This window comes from Vulpes vulpes, chromosome 14 (assembly GCF_048418805.1).
Source record: "Vulpes vulpes isolate BD-2025 chromosome 14, VulVul3, whole genome shotgun sequence".
Lineage (NCBI taxonomy): Eukaryota > Metazoa > Chordata > Mammalia > Carnivora > Canidae > Vulpes > Vulpes vulpes.
Window position 1 is genome coordinate 89,623,629 of NC_132793.1, and position 25,117 is coordinate 89,648,745.

The 25,117-nt window shown below is 42.1% G+C and overlaps 1 protein-coding gene across 4 annotated transcripts in view; it reads left to right on the plus strand.

Annotated features, from left to right (window-relative positions):
• TTC23 (tetratricopeptide repeat domain 23) overlaps positions 1-25,117 on the plus strand; it is a 96,547-nt gene that overhangs the window by 47,088 nt on the left and 24,342 nt on the right. For all 4 annotated transcript variants that reach the window (XM_026001648.2, XM_026001643.2, XM_026001652.2 and 1 more), the window contains exons 6-7: positions 18-195; positions 18,439-18,544. In XM_026001648.2, coding sequence (XP_025857433.2) covers positions 18-195; positions 18,439-18,544 — 284 coding nt within the window. The remainder of the gene's footprint in view (positions 1-17; positions 196-18,438; positions 18,545-25,117) is intronic.

Below are 25,117 nucleotides of genomic sequence, written 5' to 3' on the forward strand. Positions count from 1 at the left end.
CTTTGATTTTTTTTCAGGATGTATCAAAGTCAGAAGAAGTCAAAAGAAGCTTTGCCTCACTACCAAGAGGCCTTAGAATATATTGAGATCAGTAGAGGTGAAAAAAGTCTTGAGTGTGTATCAATATTGAGGGAATTAGCAGGTGTAGAGCAATCCCTGGGATTTTACGATGCATCCATCAACCATTTTCTACAGGTAAGCTACAATATACTGGCCACCAAAGCTCTTTGTCTTTTCCCGGTGCTTTTTATAGACACAAGTGGAATAGCACCTCTGAGAATGCCTGGTTTTGTTATTTGCTCTGGATAAGAACACTGGCCTGGAGTAAATGTTCAACAAAGTCTTCATATAGATGACTAGGTAGATGAGTATGGGATCAGGATAGTGGTCCTTTGTTACCAGGTTCATCGTCTTCAAATAGGCCGAGACTCCCTGAAGGCTTTTCTCATATTAGGGGCATAATTCAAGTCTTATTTTCTAAAGTTCTTTATCTTTTCATGTTTATCTGTTTAGATCTTATGCTATCAAACTGATTAGTTCTTTTCTACTAGACTCTAAAATCCTTACCTGAAACCACTTAGAGTTGTCATTTATTAGCTGCTAATCTACTTTATCTTAGGATTCTTCTGTGAGTGTGTCAATCAGGGTTCTCCAGAGAAACAGAACCAATAGGATATATACAGAGAGAGGAGAAATTGATTTTAGGGAATTGGCTGACACAATTGTAGGGGTGCACAAGCCTGAAATCCATAAGGTAGGCAGGCCAGCTGAAAACTCAGGATTTCTGTTATAGTCTTGAGACAGAATTCCTTCTTCTCCAAGAAACCTCAGCTTTTTGCTCTTCAGGCTTTCAACTGATTGAATAAGGCCCACCTCGTTACTGAGAGCAATCTCCTTTACCTCCAACTCTGATTGTAAATGTTAATCACATCTATAAAATATATTCACAGCAACATCTAAACTAGTGTTTGACTGCAAAACTGGGAACCATGGCCTCGCCAAGTTGACGCATAAAATTAACCATCAGAGTGAGTTCAGTGTTTCTGTATTGCATCATCTGCAAAGAGAACATTTTTAATTGTTTTTGTCAGAATTTTTCCCTGTTAAAGTTGTAAAATATAGACTGAACTCATTCTTGTTATTTCAAGTGAGATGCAATGACATGTGATGGCAAGTTCTGCATTACTCTTTCTTTTTAAATTTGTCCAACCATTTGTATGCCCATCTATAGTTTACTAAAATGTCCTTTTCTGTCTTGCTATCTGGATTATTTCTTTTAATTACTATCTCCCTGTGACATATTCTTATTTCCAATTTATAGATAAGGAAGTCAAGAATTAGAAAGGTTGAGTGATACTCCCAGGAGTACTATCAGTGCCAATAAATGGCATAGCCCAGATTCAAACCCAGTAGTTTTTAGAAAGATTATTCTGGTTGGTTACGAGACTGTCCAAATAGGAAAGCTGAAGATGATGGTGACTTGGACAGGATGATGATAGCAAGGATGAAGAGAAGCAGATGGGTTTGACGAAGATATATGAGGCAGAATTAATGAGATATAGAGATAGATTGTATGTGGTGAAAGAAGGTATGGGGAAGAATCAATGATGACTCCTGGGTTTCTGGTCTAAACAACTGTGTGGATGTTTGTGCCAGGTACAGTAGGGAGTTGGGGAGCAGGTGTGATAGGTGATGGAGAGATGGTAAGCTCAGGTTTCGATGGCAAGCTTGAGATGCCCGTACAGATGAAAATGACAGCTAAGTCAGTTAGATAATCAGGACTGGAGCTCAGAAAAGAGGTCAGGAAGTCATCTATTTGTATGCATAGCTGCCTTGGGAGAGGATGTGATCACCCAGGGGGGGTTATTGAACAAGAATATAAAAGGACATAACAGAGCCTTGAGTAACTTAAGTATTCATTGGTCAAGTCAAGAAGGATAACCTGGCAAAGAAAGCAGAGAAGAATCTGGCGGAAAAACATGAATAAAAGTAAAAGTGGAAGTGGTATCTTCTGTCTTGTGATACCATTTGCTGTTGTGAAGGACATGGAGCTGTTGGGAGGATAAATGAATGATTATTCATAAAGTGCTTAGCACAGTGCCTGATATATGGTGCTACAAAGGATTTTAAAAATTCCCCTCCTTCCTTTCCTTTTTCTTTCCTTGATGATTTGGTTGAGGGAAACATTGGGGCAATGATGAGGCAGAAACCAGATTATATGGTGAAGGAGATGTAAGGAAGCAAAGGTAATAAACACAAGTACCTACTTTTTAAATTTTTTCACTTAAATTCAATTTAGTTAACATATAGCATATTATTAATTTCTGGGGTAGAATTTAGTGATTCATCAGTTGTGTATAACACCCAGTGCTCATCACATCACATGCCCTCCTTAATGCCCATCACCCAGTTACATCATCCCTCAGAACCTGCCCTCCAAGCAACCTTTAGTCTGTTTCCTAGAGTTAAGAGTCTCTTATGGTTTACCTCCCTCTCTGTTTTTTAATCTTATTTTATTTCTCCTTCCCTTCTACTGTGTTCATCTTTTTGTTTCTTAAAAGCCACATATAAGTGAAATCAAATGGTATTGTCTTTCTCAGACTGACTTATTTCACTTAGTACAATACCCGCTAGTTCTATCCAGGGCGCTGCAAATGGCAAGACTTCATTGTTTTTGATGGCTGAGTAATATTCCATTACTCAGGGTTAAAGAGTGCCTCTTGTGTGTGTGTGTGTGTGTGTGTGTGTGTGTGTGTGTGTGTGTATACATATACACACCACATCTTTATTCATTCATCTGTCAATGGATATCTGGGCTCTTTCCATATTTTAGCTATTGTTGATAGTGCTGCTGTAAACATTGGGGTGCATGTACCCCTTAGAATCACTATTTATTTATCTTTTGGAGTAAATACCTAGTAGTGCAATTGCTGGGTCATAGGGTAGCTCTATTTTTAACTTTTTGAGGAACCTCTCCTTTCCAGAGTGGCTATTCCAGTTTGCATTCCCACCAACAGTATAAGAGGGTTCCCCTTTCTCTGAGACCTCACCAACATCTCTTGTTTCCTGAGTTGTTAATTATAGGTATCCATTTCACAAAGTACTAAGAGGTGAGGAAAGCCAGCCCAGGCAGAGGGAAGAGCATGTGCAAAGGTCTGGAGGTGAGACGCACCTTGATTTAAGGGAACTGCCTGGGCAGTGGGAATGGTGAAGGCAGTAGATTGGTATCTTTCAAGTAGGGTGTTGAAAGTCATGCTAAGGAATTTGAGCTTCATCCTAAGGGAAGTTAAAGGTTTTCAAGCACGAAGACAGACCTCATAGGATTATCAGTCCAGAAGGGTCATTCTGCAGTATGGAGAATGGACTAGATGGCAAAGAAGTAATCAGGGAAGTATCAGGAGACAGCCACAGCCGGCCATGTAGGAGATGATGACACCTGGACTCGTGGTATCAAGGGGGTAAAGAATGTAGACAGACTTGATAGATGTGTAGAGGGTAGAAACAGTGGGCATAGGAGTTAAGGAAGTGAAGGAGGCGGAGTCCCACCTTGGGCCAGGTTTCTGGCTAAGGTCACTGTGTGGCTAGTGAGACCATATCCTGAGTTCAAGAATACTTGGTGGGCTTGCCATTTTTTGTTAGTATCCATAATTATGACTATTCTTACACAAAAAGTTTTTTTCTTTGATTATTTGCTAGTATAAATTACCAGACATTAAACCACTAGGAGGAAAGATGTGAATATTTTATCATTTTTTATTCAGATTGACATTCTGCCAAACGGTTATTTTGATTCACCTCACCACCAGAAGTTGGTTTATCTTTGTTCTTAATTGAACAAGTTTCATACCAACCTTGCCAACTCTTTTATACTGTTTTACTTCCATGTTATAGAATATAGTCTCAAATTTAATTTAAAATTTTTTCCTTAGTCCAGTTTTCCTAAATGTTTCCTGACACTATCCAGCTCTGCCCTTAAAATCTCAGCACAATCTTTACTGTACCAGTTTCTAAAGTTCAAAGAAATATATCAAGTAATAATATGCTCAGAGTCCCCCAGGCAGGGTCATTACCCATAACAAAATCCACTGGAATAAAAGATAGGTGGTTTTGAAGACCCAACAGTATGCATTCCAAATTCAAATTTGGTTTAGAAAAGCATTTCCCAAACTGTGTTCCATAGGATACTAGCATCTCACACATCTCACAAGAATTCATAGGTCTTCCTAGAAAAGATGTTTGTGATTAAATAAATTTGGGAACTATTAAGTTAAGACCAAACAGATCTCTCTAACACATGGTTTTACAGTACATTTAAGATATCAGTGTGGATTGTGAATTGAGACTATGAGACATTAGTGTTCCCTGGGCCATGGTTTAGGAAGCACTGGCTTAGGGGAATAAATCATCAAAGGGATTCTCCCTTCCAGTGTATTAGGCCTTATCACTCCTGGGAGCCTTGGCACTCTGCGAATGGAAAATGGGTTAAATAGTGCCTCTTGTTTTGGTGCCCAGATTCACCATTTTACTTTTTTTAAAGATTGATTTATTTGCTTGAAAGAGAGACAGAGAGAGAGAGAGAGAGAGAGAGAGAGAGAGCGAGCAGAGGGAGAGGGAGAGAATCTCAAGCTGACTCTCCACTGATCATGGAGCCCGAGCTGGGCTCGATCTCATAACCCAGATATCATGACATAAGCCAAAACCAAGAGTCAGAAGCTCAACCAACTGAACCCGGGTTCCCCCCCCACTCAGATTTGTTCTCCCTATCTATCTATATAGACACACATGCATGCATATGTATGTGCAGAGTGGTAACTATTTACGTATTTTAACCATCTGAAAGTATTTGAATATACCATGTCCTTCTATCCCTGATTACTTAACAAAGATAGTCTCTTAGGTAATCACAATACAGTTACCAAATTCGGGAATGTTCATACTGGTAGAGGCTATATTCTATTTTGTCAGTTGTCCCAATACTGTCCTTTATGGCAGTTTTTTTTCCCTCCAATAAAAGATCCAGTCCAGGATCATGTGTTATATTTAGTCAATATGCCTCTGGTCTTTTTTTTTTTTTTTTTAAATTTTATTTATTTATGATAGTCACAGAGAGAGAGAGAGAGAGGCAGAGACACAGGCAGAGGGAGAAGCAGGCCCCATGCACCGGGAGCCCGACGTGGGATTCGATCCCGGGTCTCCAGGATCGCGCCCTGGGCCAAAGGCAGGCGCTAAACCGCTGCGCCACCCAGGGATCCCATGCCTCTGGTCTTTAATCTAGAACAGTTTCTCAGCTTGTCTTTGTCTCTTTTGACATTGAAATTTTTGAAGAATACAGGCCAGTCGTTTCATAGACTGTACCTCAGTTTGGGTTTGTCTGATATTTTCTCTTGACTAGATTTGGCCAGTGCATGCCCAGCTAGAATACTACAAAGGATACTGTATTTCTTAGAGGAGTACATCTGGAAGCCTGTAACATCCACCTGTCCTTCATTAGTGACTTTAAATTTATCACCCAATCACAGTGATTCCTCACCATATGGTATCTTTTGTTCCCCTTGCAGCCAATAAGCATTCTGTAGAGAGATCACTTCTAAGACCGTGTAAATATACCACTCCTTTGCGAATTTTCTCTACATTTGGCATGCATTAATGAATCTTTCCCAAACCACTCTTTACTGCAGTGGTTGCAGATTAATGATTTTCCATTCTGCAATTCCATCCACATTTATCAGCTGACATTCTGCTGTTAGGAATGTCCCTCCCTCTTCCCACCAAATTATTTACCTATTGTGCATATATTTGCTTTTTTCACTTAGCAGTATATTCTGGAAATCACTTTATAGCAGTTCATTCATCTGTACAAAGGTATAATAATCCATCTTATGTACATACTATGTTTTTCTCAAATAGTTTTCTGTTTGGGCATTTAGATAGGTTCTGATATTTTGTTGTTTTTTTTTTTAAAGATTTTATTTATTTATTCATAGAGACACAGAGAGAGAGAGGCAGAGACACAGGCAGAGGGAGAATCAGGCACCATGCAGAGCCCGACGTGGGACTCCATCCAGGGTCTCCAGGATCACGCCCTGGGCTGCAGGCAGCGCTAAACCACTGCGCCATCAGGGCTGCCCGGTTCTGATATTTTGTAATTACAAATAATGTTCTAGTGAATAATCTTAACACACATAAATTTTTATATTATTGGAGTTGTATCTTCAGAGTAAATTCCTAGAAGTGGGACTGCTCTGTCAAAGGGAGCCTATGCTGGTAGTTTTGCAGGATACTGCCTTTCCTTGGTCTTCTACCACTTACACTCCCATCAGCAATGCCAGAGCCTGCTTATTTCCCCCATCAGCCTCTTCCAAAAGAGCTTATTGTCAAGCTTTTTTTTTTTTTTTAGATTTTATTTATTTATTCATGAGAGACACAAAGAGAAAGGCAGAGACATAGGGAGAGGGAGAAGCAGGCTCCGTGGGGAGTCCCCAGTGTGGGACTCGATCCCAGGACCCTGGGATCATGACCTGAGCCAAACATAGATGCTCAACCACGGAGCTACCCATGTGCCCCTACTGTCAAGCTTTTGAATTACTTTCTGTCTGATAGGCAAGAAGTAACATCTCTCTTTAATCTGTAAAATGGAATTGCCTATCTTTTCATAGAGTCAGTGCATTTTCTTAATATATTTTTTTGTGAATTTTCTTTTCATATCATTTGATTAGAATTTTTTCATTTAATAGAATTTTTATATAATTTCCCTTAACTGTTAAAAGTCATTATATATTACACATACTAATAGCCCCTTTATCTCTGATATATGTCATAAATATTTTCACCCAATTTGTCATTTGCATTTTTTTCATGGTATTTTTATTGAGCTAATTTATATACCATAAAATTCACCTTTCTAAAGTGTACATTTTGGTAGTTTTATCATATTCACAAAGTGGTGCAAGCATTACTGCTATCTAATTGCAGAACATTTTTATCACGTCAAACAAAACTTGCACCCAGTATGAATTACTTTCTCATTTCCTCTATCAACTCATCCACTGGTAACTACCAATCTACATTCTGACTCTATGGATTTGGCTATCATAGACATTTCATATAAATAGAATCCTATAAATATGTAGCCTTTTGTGTCTGACTTTTTTTATCTAGCATATTGCTTTCAAAGTTCATCCATGCTTAGCAAGTATCAATACTTCATTCCTTTAAAAAAAAAGAGAGAGATTTTTTTATTTATTTGAGAGAGAAAGAGTGCATGCATGAGATGGGGGGCGGGCAGAGGGAAAGGGAGCAAGAGAATCTCAAGGAGACTCCCCACTGAGCCCAGAGTGAGCCCAGTGAAAGGCTTGATCCCACGACCCTGAGATCACGACCTGAGCCAAAATCAAGAGTCAGATGCTTAACCAACTGAGCCACCCAGGTGCCTCTATTTCATTCCTGTTTTATGACTAAATAGTATTCTGTTATACAGATAGATCACATTTGTTCATCTCTTCATCAGTTGATGTATGTTTGTGTTGTTTTCACTCTATGGTAATTACAAATAATGCTACTACGAACATTCACATACAAGTGTTTATATGGTTATGTGTTTTCAGTCCTCTTCGATGTAAGGCTGGTAGCAGAGTTGCTGAGTCATGTGATAACACAATATTTAACTTTCTGAGGAACTGCTGAGCTGTTTTCCAAAGCAGCCTCAGCATCTGATGTTCCCACCAGCAATGCATGAGAATTCTACTTTCTTCAAATCCTCACCAAGACACATTACTATGTCCTTTTTATTTCAACTATTCTAGTGAATATGGAGTGATATCCCACCATGCTTTTGATTTTAATTTCTCTAATGACTCATGATGTTTTGCATCAGTTTATATAGATCTATTATATAGAAAGATGTCTACTCAAATCTTTTTCCCATCCTTTTTAATAGGGTTATTTGTCTTTTTATTGTTGACTGATAGGAGTCCTTCATACTGGATACTAGACGCTAGATACATGATGTGTAAATATTTTCTCACATTCTGTGTTGTCTTTTCACTCTCTTGATCACATCCTCTGAAACACAAAAGTTTTTAGTTTCAGTGAAGTCCAATTTATCCTTGTTTTCTTTTGTTGCTTATGCTTTGGGCCTCAAGTCTAAGAAACCATTGCCTAATTCAAGTTGATGAAAGCTTGTATCTGTTTCTTTTTAAGAGTTTTAAAGTTTTAGTGTTTACATTTAGGTCTTTGATCCATTTTGAGTTAATTTTTTACAGGATGTAAAATAGGACTCCAATCTCATTCTTTTGATAACTTTTTTAAAATTTTTATTTATTTATGATAGTCACACAGAGAGAGAGAGAGAGAGAGAGAGAGGCAGAGACATAGGCAGAGGGAGAAGCAGGCCCCATGCACCGGGAGCCCGATGTGGGATTCGATCCCGGGTCTCCAGGATCACGCCCCGGGCCAAAGGCAGGCGCTAAACTGTTGCACCACCCAGGGATCCCCAATCTCATTCTTTTGCATCTGAATTTCCAGTTGTCCCCGTACCATTTATTATAAAAGGACTATCTTTTCACTGAATTACCTTGGGAGGGACCTGTGTCAAAATCAATTGATCATAAATGTAAGGGTTTACTCTTGGACTTTTGATTTGATTCCATTGATCCATATGTCTATCCTTATGCCAGTACCACACTCTCAATTACTGTTGTTTTGTAGTAAGTTTATGGATATTATGAATAATGCTACTATGAACATTCATGTACAAGTTTTATGGTAAGTTTTGAAATCCAGAAGTGTGACATCTCCAACTTCTTTACTCTTTTTTAAGATTGTTTTGGCTATTCTGGCTTCATTATGTTTTTATATGAATTTTAGGATAAGCTTATCAATTTCTGGGAAAAAAAAAAGACTAACTGAGGCTGTATTTCAACTGGAAAGTATTAACATCTTCATAATATTAAGGCTTTTGATACGTGAACATAAGGTATCTTTACTTATTTAGTTCTTCACTAGTTTCTTTCAATCATGTTTTGTAGTATAAGTTTTATATTTCCTTTGGGAGATATATTCTCAGGTATCTTGTTCTTTTGACGCTTTTAGAAACAAAAGTGTTTTTTCTTAATTTCCTTTTCCTGCTATTCATTGCTAGTGTGTAGAAATACAAATGATATGTTTACCCTACATGCTGCAATCCTGCTGAACTCATTTATTAGTTCTAATATATTTTTTGTGGCTTCATAATGCTTTTCTGCCATGCAAAAGCTTTCTTAATGCTTTCACATTTTCAACACTTCCTTTCACTACATTTGATTCTGCATCTTACATTAGAAGGATATCTCTGAGTTAAAGGGTAATTCACTCATTTTTATAATACCCGTAAAGTTTAATAGGTGACTTTTATTGTTGTTTATTCTTGAGGTTAATAAAGATTAGAGGGTTATTAGATTAAATAAATACTTACCAATCATTATTAGAGAGATAGCTTTGTGAAGTTGAAATAGCATTGGATGTGAGGTCAGAAAATCTGAGTGGGAGTCCAGATTCTTCTGTTTGACAGCTGTGTGATTATACAAGTCATTTAACCTTTCCAAAACAAAAAGCAAAAAACACAAAGACACAAAAAACACAATCATACAAAAGACCCTATCCACTTCACAGAACTGTTCAAAGGTTCAAAATGGAAAGTGCTTTGTGAACCATTCGGCATGTTGCCAGCATAAACTACTTTTATTTATTAACAGTGATTATTAAACATGTGTCAAGGCTCCTCTTTAAGAGCTTTAGCTTTACCTAGATACAGAAAGGTATGGGTGCAGCTCTCCATGAGAGCCCTTGCCTAAGAGCCTTTTATTAAGTGCACGCAAAGAAAAGGGGTTTTGTTTATTTTCTCCTCCAGTTTTCCACTCTTCATTCCTTTGGAGTGAGAGAAACGCCTAGAGAGAAAAGACCTTTTATTTTCTGTAGAATGTCGACAAGTTCCAAAGTATTTTAGTAACTAACCCTTTTTTAAAGTGGAGAAAAATAACAAGCCCCTGGAGCCACCACCCAGAGAAGCCAGTGGTCCCAGGGGCTGCCCTGGCCCCCATTGGTCTGAGAGGAGGGGTCTATGAGGAAACCTGCAGGCAGGATTGTTCCTAAAACAACTCATGGCAGATTTTGGCAATAGACCCTTGTTTTCCTGTCCAAAAGGAAAATCACAGGATTTCATTTTTGTGAGAATGCTTTTGGGGGGGGTGTGTTTTCAGGGGGTATAAATGAACGCCACATGAGCTTCGTTGCTTTTTTCCATCTCTTGACAGTTGAATTGCATATATTTCTTTTCAGTTTTCAGAGTAGCTCTGCCTCTCAGTAGTTCCCAAATTTGGGGGAAGTTTGATTCACAAAGTATCATGAACTAATTTATCAGTCACTCCAAATGCTTTGAGGTCAGAAAATCTGGCTTCAGCTTCCTCTGGGCAGGTTATCAGCCTCAGCCAGACCTAAGTGACGGCTGATAGGTGCTCACACAGGGCTCCTGCCAGCTTCAGATGCCACAGCAAATGGCAACGCCTCTGATTGGTTCTGGTTCATGGCTGTGTATTTGCTTAATAATGTCCTTTTTATAATTTCCCAAATCTCTGAAAATACTAGCCTTTCCTGTTTAAAATTACAAAAGATACAGAATGCAATTATGATTCTGTGCCTTATAAAAGTTTTCTAAGGATGATATAAATCCAGGTGTCATACTGTTTCTTTTTAAGTAACTGTTCTTTTTCATAAAAATGATAATGCTCTTTATATTAAAAAAAAAAATCAAGCCATGCAGGAAAATACAAAGAAATGAGTTACAAGTCATCCAAGGCCTCTGCTCCCAGGAGTAACCAGTGGTGATCCTTATAATATCTTTTCTCTTCATATCATACGGGTATAGATTGAAAGACAGGGAGACAAGAAAGAAAAAAGAGAAAGATGAATTTGATGGTATAAAAACAAACTTTTTCTCTGTAACAGGATATCACAAAGTCAAGAAATAAATATCAAAGAAAGGATATATAGAAAAAGTTCTTATAAAATCTAGATGAGGGATGACTGCGTGGCTCAGTCAGGTAAGCATCTGACTCTTGGTTTTGTCTCAGGACATGATCTCAGGATCCTGAGATGAAGCCCTTCATCAGGGTCCATGCTCAGCAGGGAGTCAGCTTGAGATTCTCTCTCTCTCTCCCTCTGCCCTTCCCTTTCATGTTCTCTCTCTTTCTCTCAAATAAATAAAAAAATATTTTTAAAAATGTAGATGAAAAAGACAAGTCAACAGAAATATAAACAAAAGGCAGAAATGGTCAGTTTACAGAAGAGGAACTACAAATGGCCAATAACCATACAAAAATAATTGTCAATATCATTTGGTATTAAGGAAATGCATTTAACTAAGGAGAGGCCATTTTTCACCTGCTGGGAGCAAAATAAAAGAGTTTGATGATGCCCCATGATGGGAAGAGTACAAGAAAGCAAGCATCCTTACACACTGCTGGGAGTGGGGATTGACACCACTTTGGGGGAAAACAGTTGATATCTTATAATGCATTGACCCTTTGACCAGCAGATTCACATCTAGAAACTTAACCCAACAGATAGATATGTACACATGTGCAAAGATGTATAAGCAGTGAAATGGTGTCGTTGACAATAGTGAGCCTTTAGAAATTAGAAATACTCTTAAAATCCATCAAGGGGGACTGGTTATGAAATCCATGTGGTGGAACACCATAGCACCACTGAAAAGAATGAGATGTATGTATACGTTCTGACTTGAAAGATGCCCAAAGTGCATTATTATTTTTAAAAAGCCAGATGTAGACCAGAATGTTTATTCAGTCAACAACTGGTTAAACCCTGTGATGTGCCAGGCAAAATGGTCCATACTGGTACCATTATGGAGGGTCCTGCCCTCAAGGCGCAGCCCAGGGAATGACATAGGCCTTACCTGAATAATCACACAGATGAATGTAGAATAGCAACTGTGACATGCACTAGAGAAGAGGTACTGGGTGCTGTGAGAACTCCCAACAGAGCTCTGACAGACCCCAAAGATTGAGGAGAGCGGGAAGGAGCCAGTGTGGCAGAGCCCAGAGGGTAGTGGCAGATGGAGCTGAGCTGGGGGAGGCTCTGGGGGATGGTAGATTCAGGGTATGATCTCACGTGTGTGTGTGTGTGTGTGTTTAAGAACATGCGCCTATATATGTGTGTATTTGTATAAGCATATCAGCATTTCTGAGAGAACATATAGGATGCTTGATAGGGATAGCTATAAGGAGTCAGACTGGGGATGGAGAAAAGATGGGGAGTCTCATAGACAGAAGGGAGAGGATGTTTTCACTTACCACTTAGGATTTTTCAATATTATATACCAGTATTTTTTAGATTATAAATCTAAAAAATCTAACTACATTTTAAGAAAACACATGCTTAAAACCAAAAGGAGGGCGAAAGTCTAAGTTCCCAACATGTCTATTTTGGTGCTAACCCTTACAGAGAATAGGACCTTTACTCCCCAGCCCTTGGGAGGAGCTAAAATTGACAACTGGAAAGCTGCCACTGAGGACTCTCTCTATTAAAAGAAACTGGCTTAGTCTGGGGCCCTTGAAACTCATTTTTTTGAATGCCCTCTATACCCAGTGATTTCCCTTTCATCTACTCCCCCAGCCCTCAGAGCGTCCCAGCAACATCTTTCACTTAGCCACGGCTCTCTGGCTGCCCCAGACCCCTGTGGTGTAGGTGCCATGAGAGGTTTCCCTCCTGGCCAGAGATAGGAGATGAAAGGAAGTGGCAGCCTTGGGCTACAGCATGAGCCTGTCTTGTCCGAGGCCATCTGCCCGAAGCTGAAGGGTGGAGTGGCCAGCTTTGGCAAGGCCAAGAGGAAAAGCCATGTAGCTGCACAGCCGGTCAGTTATAAAAGAAATGCAGCAGGCTTATACCTCCCAATGACAAGGGAACTTGAGCTTCGGGTGAATTAAAGCACTGACTTGGGGATGCCTGGGGGCTCAGTGGTTGAGCGTTGGCCTTTGGCTCGGGGCGTGATCCTGCGGTCCTGGGATCAAGTCCCACATTGGCCTCCCCAGAGGGAACCTGCTTCTCCCTCTGCCTGTGTCTCTGCCTCTCTCTGTGTGTCTCTAATGAATAAATAAATAAAATCTTTAAAAAAAAAAAAAAAAAGCACTGACTTGAATCAAAGCAGACACACAGACACGTGGGGCACCTCTAACATCTGCTCCATCCATCACCCACTGCCTAACTCCACATCATGGTGTCCCTCTGCAGTAAGTTCTCAGAAGCCCGTTTGGGACCCACATATATGGCAGCTCAGTCTCCTGCTTGCCAGCCCATTCAACCTATGGGCTGTGTCTGCTACTTAGCAACTATTTCTCTGACTCTCATTACCTTGATTAGAAAATCATCATTCTATAACTTCTACTCTTTTAATAACCAAATGTTAAACTAGAAGAGGATGCAGGTGGAAATCACAAACCTTAATATGAATATGAAAATGAATCCCGGAGGCTTCATATTCCCATCTACAAATTGGGCTGTTGACATCACTCTTAACCACTCCTTCTGAGACTTAAGTGAGCAAGCAGGTGTACGTATTTCACGTAGCACCATGCCTGACAAAAGTAGGTGCTTAATCAATGTGAGTTTCTGCCTTCCGACTGTCCTCTCTAGTGTGAGCCCTCAGCTGTACACTTAGTAAGTTGGAGACTTCTATTGCCTTCCCCATGAGTGTTCATGTCTCCAGGGTAAATAGACTCAGTTTACATCTGCAAATGTTCCTTGAGCTACTTGTGTACTCTTCACTTTGCTATGGGAGAGGAGATTTCTGAGTCAGTGATCCCCTAGTTATTGCCAAATGGGAAAAGAATCCATCCCTCCCTCCTTGCCAAGAACCCTGCATGTTTTAAGTTGAGTGTTCACATAATGGGGTCTGCCTGCATAAATAGAAACATCCTTTTTACTAGTCATCAAGTTTTCTCTTCAAGAACTATTTTACTAGTCATCAAGTTTTCTCTTCAAGAACTATTACACATTTCACAAATCCAAGGGGACAGGCTCAGCTAGATAAGAGCCTGCCAGCTCTAGCTCTGGCTGTATCTCTTGACAGCTGGATTGGCGCGGTGGAATCCGTGGTTTCCCCCAGAAATGCTTAGGAAGACCAGAGGGAACAGCTGCTCTGTACCTTGGCAGAGCTGGAGGTGGTTGGTCTTGTGAATGAGGTTTTTCGATTAAGGACCTAGCTCAAAATGGGATATTAAAGGTTTGATTTTTGTTTTTGTTTTCCCCCCAATACAACATGCTATCAGCTCAAGAAATTTAGGAATATTAAACATTCCCTCTCAGCTTCAAGATGACAGTTGATAAACATCACCATAAAGTACTGAAATCAACAAAGGATGGGAGGAGAAATTTGAGCCCTGGGAGATTAATAAATGATGAGGAATGAATGCAGTCAAACCACACATCCCCAGTAGGGCCCATTACTTGGGCTCCTGCATAAAAGCCAGAGAGGCAAGCATGGCTCCTGTAATTCTGTTAACACTAATGACTAGTCCTTAACTGCTCTCAGATGTATACAACAGGGATATTTGTTTCTCTTAGCAAGCAAAGTGTTGTTCCAGGGCTGTGGACAGTGGTTTTGTTTGGGAAATTGGGTAATCTAATCACTAGCTCTGTCAACTGCCTTTGTACTTACTCCCTGAGAAGGCCTCCTGTATGGTGTGGAGCTGTGGTTCTCAGCCTGCATCACCCGGAGCCCTCGGGTTCCATGGAAGATCTTTTGGGGGCAGCCAGGTGGGGGCAGCTGGGTGAGCCTCTAGGCCCTCTCCACCTGCTCCAGTAAGAGCAGCTCCACCCTTACCTGCTCTGTATTTTAGAGAACATGGAAGATTCTGTTTGAAATGAAAGAGCTTTGGGTTTGTTTTTGTTTTTGCTTTCTGCTTCAAAACAGAGACTTGAAACTCAATGGTGCCATGATGTTTGCAACCTTTTGCAAGTTACTTTTCCACTCACTGCAATGTTTCTAAAATGTAACCATGTTAACATACATAGGTAGAGTTAAATCACAGTATAAATAAACCACAATATATTCATTTTCCTTCTCAGGGATATTTAGATGATTCCCCCTTTTTCATTTTTTTCTGTTTGAAATGATGCTTCAGAGAAGTTGAGGGCATTTTTTTATATCAACAGTGAGGGGTGGTGAGCTCTGAGCTGGCCAAGAAGGGAAGGGGACAACAGGAGGGGGCAGATGGATAGTGAGAAGGAGGTGATGGATAGTCAGTGGTAGCACAGAATAAGCTATGATAAGGCCCCAAGAGTGATGAAGGACACAATCTGGTATGTAGAAAACATTTAAAAATTAAGGTAAATTGAATAGGACTGCATTAAATTAAACTGAATTTAATTTTACTGAGTCAATGAGATGCTAATCTTGCACAATTTAAACATCATGGTTCCCCTTTCCTGCCCACTACTCCCTTAATGTTAAACCAGCATATGGTTTTTAGAAGCTTCATGAACATCAAATATAAATTAGATCAGGGATTGAGTTTCTGAAAAATGAATAATGAATGTTTGCTTCTATTAGTATCTCACAGAAAAATATTGAGGTTATGAAAATTTTTCTGAAATTTAGACCCCCTTAAGCTCTCAGGATCCACTTTCTTAATATTGTGAGCATTTTGCTCTTGGAAGATTTTGCTTCCTGCCTCCAAAGGCAAAAGGTGACCTACAGAACTTTCAGAACATGTAATTATTCATTTGAAAATAATTTTGATAGATACCTATCTTTGACGTTGCCTTGAATTATAATACTGAGTGGAAAACAAATACAAAATCTTTTTAAACTTGAATTTGGGTTTTAACCAATCTAAAGTACTGTGTGTTAAAAGTCTCTGTAACATTATGAGTTAAATGTTTTCTGGCATTGCTGGGTGCCCTCCTCAGTGGTTGATTGTGGAGATAGTTAACCAGAGAAAACACCAAATAAACAGGATTCAGTTTGCATTTGGGATGGGGCAGGCTTTTCCTCTCTCTTTTGTCCTCTCTGCAAACTCTGAACATGTGATGCTTTGATTCTATCCCTGTGGCTCCAATTGTCATTACTTTCTGGAGTGAGCATTATTTGAAAAGCGCTTTCCAGTCAAAGCTTCAGGCCAAATTGAGGATAATGACTAATTGGGAGGTCACCAAAATTACTTGTTTAATTTATTTATGTCCTATAATAATAAAAGTAGTTTTAAGACGAAGGATATTCTTAACATTTATGAATATGAAATTCTGGTTTTTCTAACACAATAATTAAAGTTATTACCAGCAATCTTGATTTGGAGTAGCCCCGTCATAAAAAGTCTAGAGCAAGTAACTCAGTTAATTTTAACATATGACAAATGAGGTGACAGTCTCGCATCTACCCTGATTATCAACTCAGAAATGGTATTCAGCTGATCATGAGAGGACCAAGTCTCTATGACTTTGCCACCTCACTGCTTGGTCTGGACTAGAAAGTTCTAATGGTGTGGCTTTATCTCCTAGACCAGCTCCCCAGGACTAATCTTAGCTCCTAGAGGCTGAATGAATCGGTTCTCTGGGGGAGTGTGCTGACATCAGTTGGTGGTGTCTGCCACCAGGGGTCCAGGTGGGAGAAAAAACAAATCTGAAGTCTGAGTGTCAAGGTCAGAGTCTTACCTCCATCCTTTATTAGCTGTGAGCGATCTTGGGCAAGTCACCCTTTCTGCAACCTCAGCTTTCTCATCTACAAAACATGGATAGCAAAAGTTGTTAAGAAAATTAAAATTGAGGGGCGCCTGGGCAGCTCAGTGATTAAGCCTCTGCCTTCCATCTAGGTCATGATCTGTCCTGGGATGGAGCCCCTCCAGCCCTTGCAATGAGCTCCACACTCAGCAGGAAGTCTGCTTCTCCCTCTGCTCCTTCCCCTGCTCCTGCTCTCTTTCTCTCTCTTTCTCTCTTTTTTTTTTTTCTTGCTCTCTCTCTCTCTCAAAGAAATAAATAAAAGCTTTTTTAAAAAAAAAAAAAAAAGAAAAAAAAGGAGGGAGAATTAAAATCGATACTACAAGTGAAAAAGGAATCTTAGTTACTACTAGTATGTCTTGCCTGTCCCAATCTGGCATTTCTCCTTTAAAATTCACAGTACTCTAGTACAATTAATTGGGAACTACCTACCATCTCGAATTAGTGCATTTTCACTAAAGTCATGGGGCCTTTTCTTGCTGCCCACACTCTGCTCCTGGCCTCTCCTGCCCCAGGTGATCGGTCATTATGTGTTTATTGAATGAATATAACCTTATTACTAATAGCATTTTTAAAAACTTAAATGTCAACAGTCAAATGAGTATATATCTTCTCCTTGTATATTGTATACTTATATATTTCTCAACATATATTTATTTTCTCTTTTATTTTATATCTTTTTATTTGGAGAAACATATTTTGTATTCTTTTTGAGAGGATTATCATTATTTTATATTCATGGGATCATAGGCTTTATTTTTTTCTCTTAAATAATTTTAAATTGGGCTTTATTTTCAAGGAATTGAGCTGTTTTCTGTGCTCAGGCAGCCCCATGGGCCAGTTTGAAGAGGATGCAGGCCAATTGTCTTGCTGGATCAGGCACTGAAGAGGCTGCTAATACCTTCATTGAGTCCCCCTTCTGAGCTGAGGGCAGGCAGGGGGCTGTGCTTGCTCACTTCCTCTGCACAGCACTGGCACTCCATAACCCATCTCCTGAAACCTTTCTCCCAGCTTCCTCATATCCCCTCGGCTGATACCACACTCAGGAGTAGACTTTTAAATGATATACTTAGGGAAGAGCCCTGCTCACAGCTTCAAACCATCTGGACTCAGCCTTTCTTTCTCTACTTCACAATGCTTTTAAAATCCAGGTCTGGGGGTGGCCCAGCGGTTTAGCGGTTTAGCACCGCCTGTGGTGGTGTGGTCCTGGGGACCGGGGATTGAGTCCCATGTTGGGCTCCCTGCATGGAGCCTGCTTCTCCCTCTGCCTGTGTCTCTGCCCACGCCCCCATGTCTGTCATGAATAAATAAATAAATTTTTTTAAAAAAATCCAGGTCTGGGGCGCCTGGGTGGCTCAGTCAGCTAAGCACCTGCCTTCAGCTCAAGTCATAATCCCAGGGTCCTGGGATCTAGCCCCACATCATTTCCCAGCTCAGTGGAGAGTCTGCTGCTCCTTTCTCTCTCTCTCTCTCTCTCTCTCTCTCTCTCCCTCTTTCTCTCTCTCTCTCTCTCTCTCTCTCTCAAATAATCTTAAAAAATAAAATAAAATCCAGGTTCCTAAGAATCATCTAGCTAGCTAGGAAGTTCCTTGGCTTTCTGCTTATCACTGGAAAAACAGTTCCCTGTTGCTGCCGCCAACACAGACATGTTTCTTCTTTCCTTGATGACAGGCACATCTCATCGTGCTAAGCAAAAACCCCTCTCAAGAGGAGGCAGCAGTCTCCGCACATTTTGTCGCCCACGCTTCCATCGCTTCTGGGAGACCCGAGCACCATGGTGAGTGCAAAACCTGTGGGCGTCCCTTGCTGCCTGCTTTCTGCCTGTCCTGCAGGCATGCTGCTGGGCCTGTAAACCAGCTGCCTTTAGGAGGGGTAAGCAGGTGGCCTGAGCTGTGACATCGCGATCTTTTGCCGAGCTTTGGTGGCTTTACATGGCCATACGTAGCTGTGCCACTGTGTTAGCTTCACCAGTGGCCTTTGGTTTCTGTCCTATTCGGCCTTTCTCTAATCTTTTACTTTGAAATACAGTGAATCTTCATCCAAACGGAGCTGTTAAGAGCCCCAGAGAATCTATGATGGGATTACAGGGAAATCTGCTCTGCTTTCAAAGGTGATCTATTTTTAAAAATTGTTGTGGTGCTACTGTGGCAACAGACCTGACTTGTCAGAATCCCAGCCCACAGACTTTCACAGGACTGGGTTTTCCATCAGCGTGAACTTACATGGTTTTGGGAGTCCAAGAGGAAGCTGCCATTTATGACTCATATGGTTTTTCTTAGCCCCATGAAATAGGTAGAGCAATGAGCCTGGGGAGTTCTTTAATCCAGCATTCTGGACACAGAGCATACAGTGTGCCTCTGTTGATGGAGAACACATATTCCAGTGACTTTTTTTTATCAGAATATTCAGAAACAGAGTATAACTCATCATCAAGAAGACCAAGGGGTGTATTCAAATAAGATGAAAATAATCATGTACTGTAATAAAATAAGATCCAATGTGCCAACAGGTCTAAAATTGAGATCCAGAATAGTTGGGGTCCAGGAAGCAAGAATTGGGCTAGGATATAGAGGCTGGCGGGCAGGCAAGGATGAAGGGGCACCTCTGTGAGCAGCCTGGTCTGCACAGATCCCAGGGCCAGGCAGGGGCTCCAGTCCAGGGAGGAGCTGGTGAAGTGTGTATCGAGGTTTACCCATCTTGTCCAAACTGCCTTACAGACTCCTCATTCTGGTCTCCTGGAGCTTTGAGGACCCTTTCAGAGCAGCCTATCTAGGAATAGAGAGAGAAGGCAGGCAAACTTTTGGGTTCTCTCTCTCTCTCTCTCTCTGAAATACTCCATATATAACAATCAACTACAGAACCTTCCAAGAGCTGGCAGGTGTTTTTGACCAGGTTATTGGTACTGAAAATTACTTTAGTAAGGAATTAATAGGGAAGAACCTTCCATTGCGAATAATTAAGACAGTTAAGATGCCAACACATGTCTGACGGAAATCTGACTAGTAGAAGTCACAAATCTACGTGTCTCTCGGAACCACAGAAATAGTGTGACACAGATAGTCTTGACAGTACAGTAGGAGCAGCAAGCGTAATTGGAAATGGCAGCTATTGTTGGTTGTAACATAAGAGAGACAATACAGAACACTGAGGACTGTAGCAAACTGGAGAGGCCATGCCCTGTTAAGTGAGCAGTGATCTCTGGGCTCTAGCCTATCACTGTCACTTCTTTCAAGAGAAGGCAAAAATCTAGATTTTTATGTATAATTGATGGTAACTAACTCACATATGTTTCTGGCTCTGAGTGTGGCAAAACAAGCATGAGGGTCAGACGTGTAATGTCTTACCTGGACAGCAGGTGTGTAATGTGCTTGTCAGATCCTTCCTGCCATCCTCTCGGGCTCGTGGGTTCAAGACAACTGGAGGGTTCTGAGCATTTAAACTGGTGGAGTGGGGATGGGGAAGTCTTGGGTGAAGTCTAAGAAAGAGAATACCAAACAGCTAGAGGAGACCAAGGCCCAAAGACCCTCTATGCCTGGAAGGATTCCAGCTTGCCAGCATCTCAGCTAGTTAATAAATGGATGGTTTGGGTCAGATCCAGTAGAACTTGTGTCCTGAAATGTTTTTTCCCTCTAGCTGCAAAGTTAGGCCACTCTGCTTTGCATGATTCACAAAAGCAGATAATCCATATTTTTTTTTTACATTTTTTAGTCTAAATATAGTGTATTGTAACTGAGAATGACAGTAATAACAAGATCTTTGAGAATTCAGTGACCTCACACAGGAATAGTAATAGTAACAACTAATGCTTTCCTGGTGTATTCTGGTATGGTTCTAACCAGTTACATCTGTTAAATCAATTAATCCCCACAGTATTTCCCTGAGATTGGTGTAAGTACTTCCAGTTTCTGGTGGAGAAACTGAGGCACAGAGATATTATGTAATTTCCCCAAGGGTGCATAGCCAGGGAGTAGCAGGTTTGAACCTAGACTTTTTTTTTAAAGATTTTATTTATTTATTTATGTATTTATGTATGTATTTATTTATTTATTTATTTATTCATGAGAGGCACAGAGAGAGAGGCAGGGACATAGGCAGAGGGAGAATTAGGATACCTGTGGGGAACCTGATGCGGGACTCAATCCCAGGACCCTGGGATCACGACCTGAGCCAAAGGCAGATGCTCAACCACTGAGCCACTCAGGTGCCCCTGAACCCAGGCTCTTGACTTTATATTATATTAAAAGGGCTGCACATGCCCCTTCTCCTTCCTTGCTTGCCTCCCTTTAGGCCTGCTTTGGAGTCTGTGGCATTTGGGACAGAGGAAGGACATGAGAAGAGCCGAGGCAGCCCAGAGAGATGGGTGGGGGCCAGTCTAGGAGCATGCACAGGGTCTCAGCTCCCCTTCTGCCTTTGGTGGCCTGAACCCCACAAGCTGACTTGCCAGTCAGAATTTGAACTATAGGAGGAGTGTAGAGATGGAAGAAAACTTTCCCCAGGAGCGTGGAGCTGCAATTGGCTTTAGACTAGGGAAGGGGGGTCACTTCTGCCGAGTGCACTGGTTGCTAGAAATGTAGGTAGCAGGAATCATGGTAAGATCATGTTAACGGTGACAATAGTAGCAGGAGTTAAGCTGGCCCTGTATGCAGGTGCTGGAACTCTTATGCATGTGCTCATTTAATCCTTTCAACAACTTAAAGGCAGGACATGACCTCCCACTTTACAAGTGAGCTAACACAGCCCACTCTCCCTACCTGCCACTTCGGTCAAACTATATTGTCTACTCACTGCTCTGCCCAAAAAAGGACACAGTCCCCATGAGTCCATAGGGTGTCTAGACAAGCCCTTCTCAGGCTCAGCTTCTATGAATCAGAAAACACATGAAATGGCCATCAGGAAGAAAATTTACTGAAGCCTTAAAGGCAAGTCAGCGCTAAGTGAAACTGGGCAGTGAAACTAGATCACAACAGCTGCTTGCTGGGCAGCAGCATGAAGCCCTGGAGCAAGTGCAAAGGGCAGCACAGCCCTTGTCCCCAAGGCCTCAAACCGACCATCAAAATGGGCATGACAGAAACAAACACAGGCAAAGAGAATCCCCCCACCCAACTCTTCCCACTGTGTGAACCAGATTGGAAACCATATGTATCAGAATCCTGGTTCCCTTGATGGCAATTATAGGAAAGGCTATGGAAAATCGACTGCTCCTCCAGCATTTTAAGATACAAAGATTGTTCTGGCTCTTACCCACAGTGCCTGAATGTGGTGCGGGCTGAGAAGACCCATGTTCCAAGCATAAAATTAGTGTGCCTCTGGAAGCAGGAACGAGGGCCTCACCCAGGCAGGCGCATCCCCATTGTGGGAGGCTTGTAGGGAGCCTGGTGTTTCAATGTCCTCCCTCTGTTACCTCCTCACAGGCCTATGCCCCCTCAGCAGGAACAAAAGCCCACCCACGGCTGGGGGGCTCTCTAGGCTAGGCCTCTGCTGCCTCCAGCAAGGGGGAATTAGAGGGGGGAGTTTGGAACTTATCTTTGACAACTAAAGGGAGGCCACCCCCTCAAACACATACACATGCACACACTAGTTGGCTTTCACCCAGGATGGCAGAACTATGACCTGGACTTTAGTCACTAAGTTCAGAAATCACAGCCAGATCCCCTGGGAGCAAATCTGCATGTTTCACCAAATGCCCAGGAAATCCAAGTGCATAAGGACCTCAGCTCAGTTTCCCTGTGCTTAAACCTGTCTATGCAGAGTACAGATTTTTTTTTTTAAAGAATCTTTAATGAGAAAAGTTGTTCATTTGGGGGTTCTCCGTAGCCTGCTTGCTAAATGCCCATTGAAGGCATTGCCCTCTGACAAATGAAGTGTCTCTGCTCAAGAAGCTGGCGTGTTTCAGGCTCTATGCTCAAGCTAATCCCTTTGCTCTGTGCCTTTCCTGCATTCCTTATGCAGACAAAACTGCCCTAGAAGTCACGAAGGATTGTGATTGCATAAGGACTTCCAATTCAGGCGCCTGGAATGTCACTAACCTGAGCCTGGCCTGCATCCCGGAGCAGCCATAGACAAACTTGGTATTAACAGCTCTCCCAACCCTGCTAAGTGTTGAGGGCATTGGCCTTGTGTTTATAACTCTTCTCCTAAAGGATATTAAAATGAAATGGGCAGAAGCCAAGTGCATTTCAGTGTAAACCTTTGAGAGGCAGAGCCTGCTGAGCACAGGCGGCCTTGTTTGGAAGTGGCTCCATCTGCAGCCTGAGCTCTGTCAGGTCCAGACACAGCAGAATGGAAGGAGCTCTGTTGGAGCCTTGGGGACAGGGGGTGGGATCCCTGGCTATGTGGACCAGACTCATGAACATGGGGTGCATTCCCAAGGTGTAATTCCCTATGCACAAATATATAAATCTCCCTGGCCCCCACTTATCCTAGGCTCTCCCCACATTTTTCACAGCAGACATAAAATAGACATTGTGTCTTGATGATGTCTCTTATTTTATATACTTCCACGATCCTCCCATTTCTCAACTCTTCCTCCTCCTTCCTTCTTCCTTCTCAGCTTGCCTCCCTTCTGGGTCCTACCCCACCCCCAGCTCATTCCATGTCCCCTGGGTGATGGATACTTCTTGGGCCATGTGTGTCCCATGGAGACAGTAAGTCAGACAGGTTCTGGAATACACACACATGCCCAGCCCCGATGGACTCCTATCAGGTAACATAGCCACCTGAGAGAAGCCACAGTCAGGTGTCCTTCACCTTCCTGTGGCCCTCCTCAGCTGCCCTGACTGTTTCCTCCACCCCACTTCCAACCTGGAGAGGCCTCCAGGTGGGGTGTGTGGCACAGCCCTGCTGGGGGAAATGAGTGTAAGCCATGGCTGGCAACACCCAGCCACCTTTCTCTCTTCCTCCTCATTCTTTCCCTCACCATCTTCCTCCTTCCCTCCTCAGCCTTTGCACATCCCCCTTGAGCCCTGTGTGCTCTGAGGGACCCTTCCTTGGCTCCTAGGCAAGGCCGGTTTCTTATTACAAAATGCCCAGCCATCCTGGGCCTGGCCTGCCTCTGAGCTCCACAAGCAGATGTCAGCATCCATGCCTACTCTGTGCCCCAAAGACCATGTGAGATAGGGGAAGCTGTAGAGAGCAAGTGGTGGGTGAGGCCAAAGAAGAAGCCTCACCCTGCCTCCCACTATCTTCAGTAGGTGGTGAAGAAACCACTGATGCCAACCTGCCCCTCAGAGATGGCTTTGGACTTCCTGGGATTGCCCGGCTAGTAAGCCGAGGCAGGTCTGCCACTCAGAAGCCATGTCCAGGGCCTCTGAAAGTGTTCTTCCCAAAAAGTAGACTTGGAAGTCCGGTGGACTGCTGAAGGCCTTGAGGTGAGGGGCGAGCCTGACCTGGGCTTCCTATGCCCTCAGGCCACCCTCACCCTCCACCCCCACCAGGGCTAGTAGGTGACCTCGCGTCAGCTGCCTGTGCAGAGCCTGTGGCAGCCCCCCAGTAGTGTCTAAATGGGTCTAGTCTGTTTGTTTGCTAGGTGATGGAGCTCCTCTGGGTTACTGCCAGGTTAGATTCCCTATGGTCCTTAATGCTTTTACAGTGAGTATGGAGTACAGCCTGTTTCCTAAGACTGTTAACAAAAGATAATTGTCACGTTGTACACGCAGGCCTCCCTCTTGATGAAAGCTATCCTCACTGTTCAGCTCTTGCCTTAGCACAGCCTCAAGAAAATGAGCCCAGGGTTACTGGAATTTGTTTGTTTGGTTTTTTTTTTTTTTTTTTTTTTTGGAATTGTTTTGGAATTAAAAGCCTTCTAACCTCCAGTATGTCAGATTGTAACCCTGCAATCCTCTTGCACTTTGAACAAAGCCTGGGATTTTTTTTTTTTTTTTTTTTTTTTTGCCTGTATATGAACTAGAGACAGAACAGAGTCGGCAGGGCCTCCAGGAGACATTAAGCCCCCTTGCCCACCAGGCCACACTTCCTCCCTCACTCTAACTCACAGACAAACTAAACATTGTGTTGGAGTGGAAATGGGAGAAGATTCATGGCCTTGGAACACCTGTGCTACCAGGGCTCAGATTTACAAGCTATGTCATGCTTCTGTGCTTTAGAAAATGACCTCATCTCCTGCCAGGCCACAGGCATCAGGTTGCAGATGATTCTAGAAGATGTTTTTAAAGTTAGGGATGGCCATTGTAAGAGTACTGAAATCTCTGGTGCTTCATGGCTTCAGGGCGCAGGGGTATGTGGTATCTCCCCACCCTGTTTGACCTTCCATCTCTCTGGAAAATCCTGTTGTCACCTGTCTGAGATGGACATCCAATGGGGTGCCCACCCCCAGAAAAACAAACTGCTCATC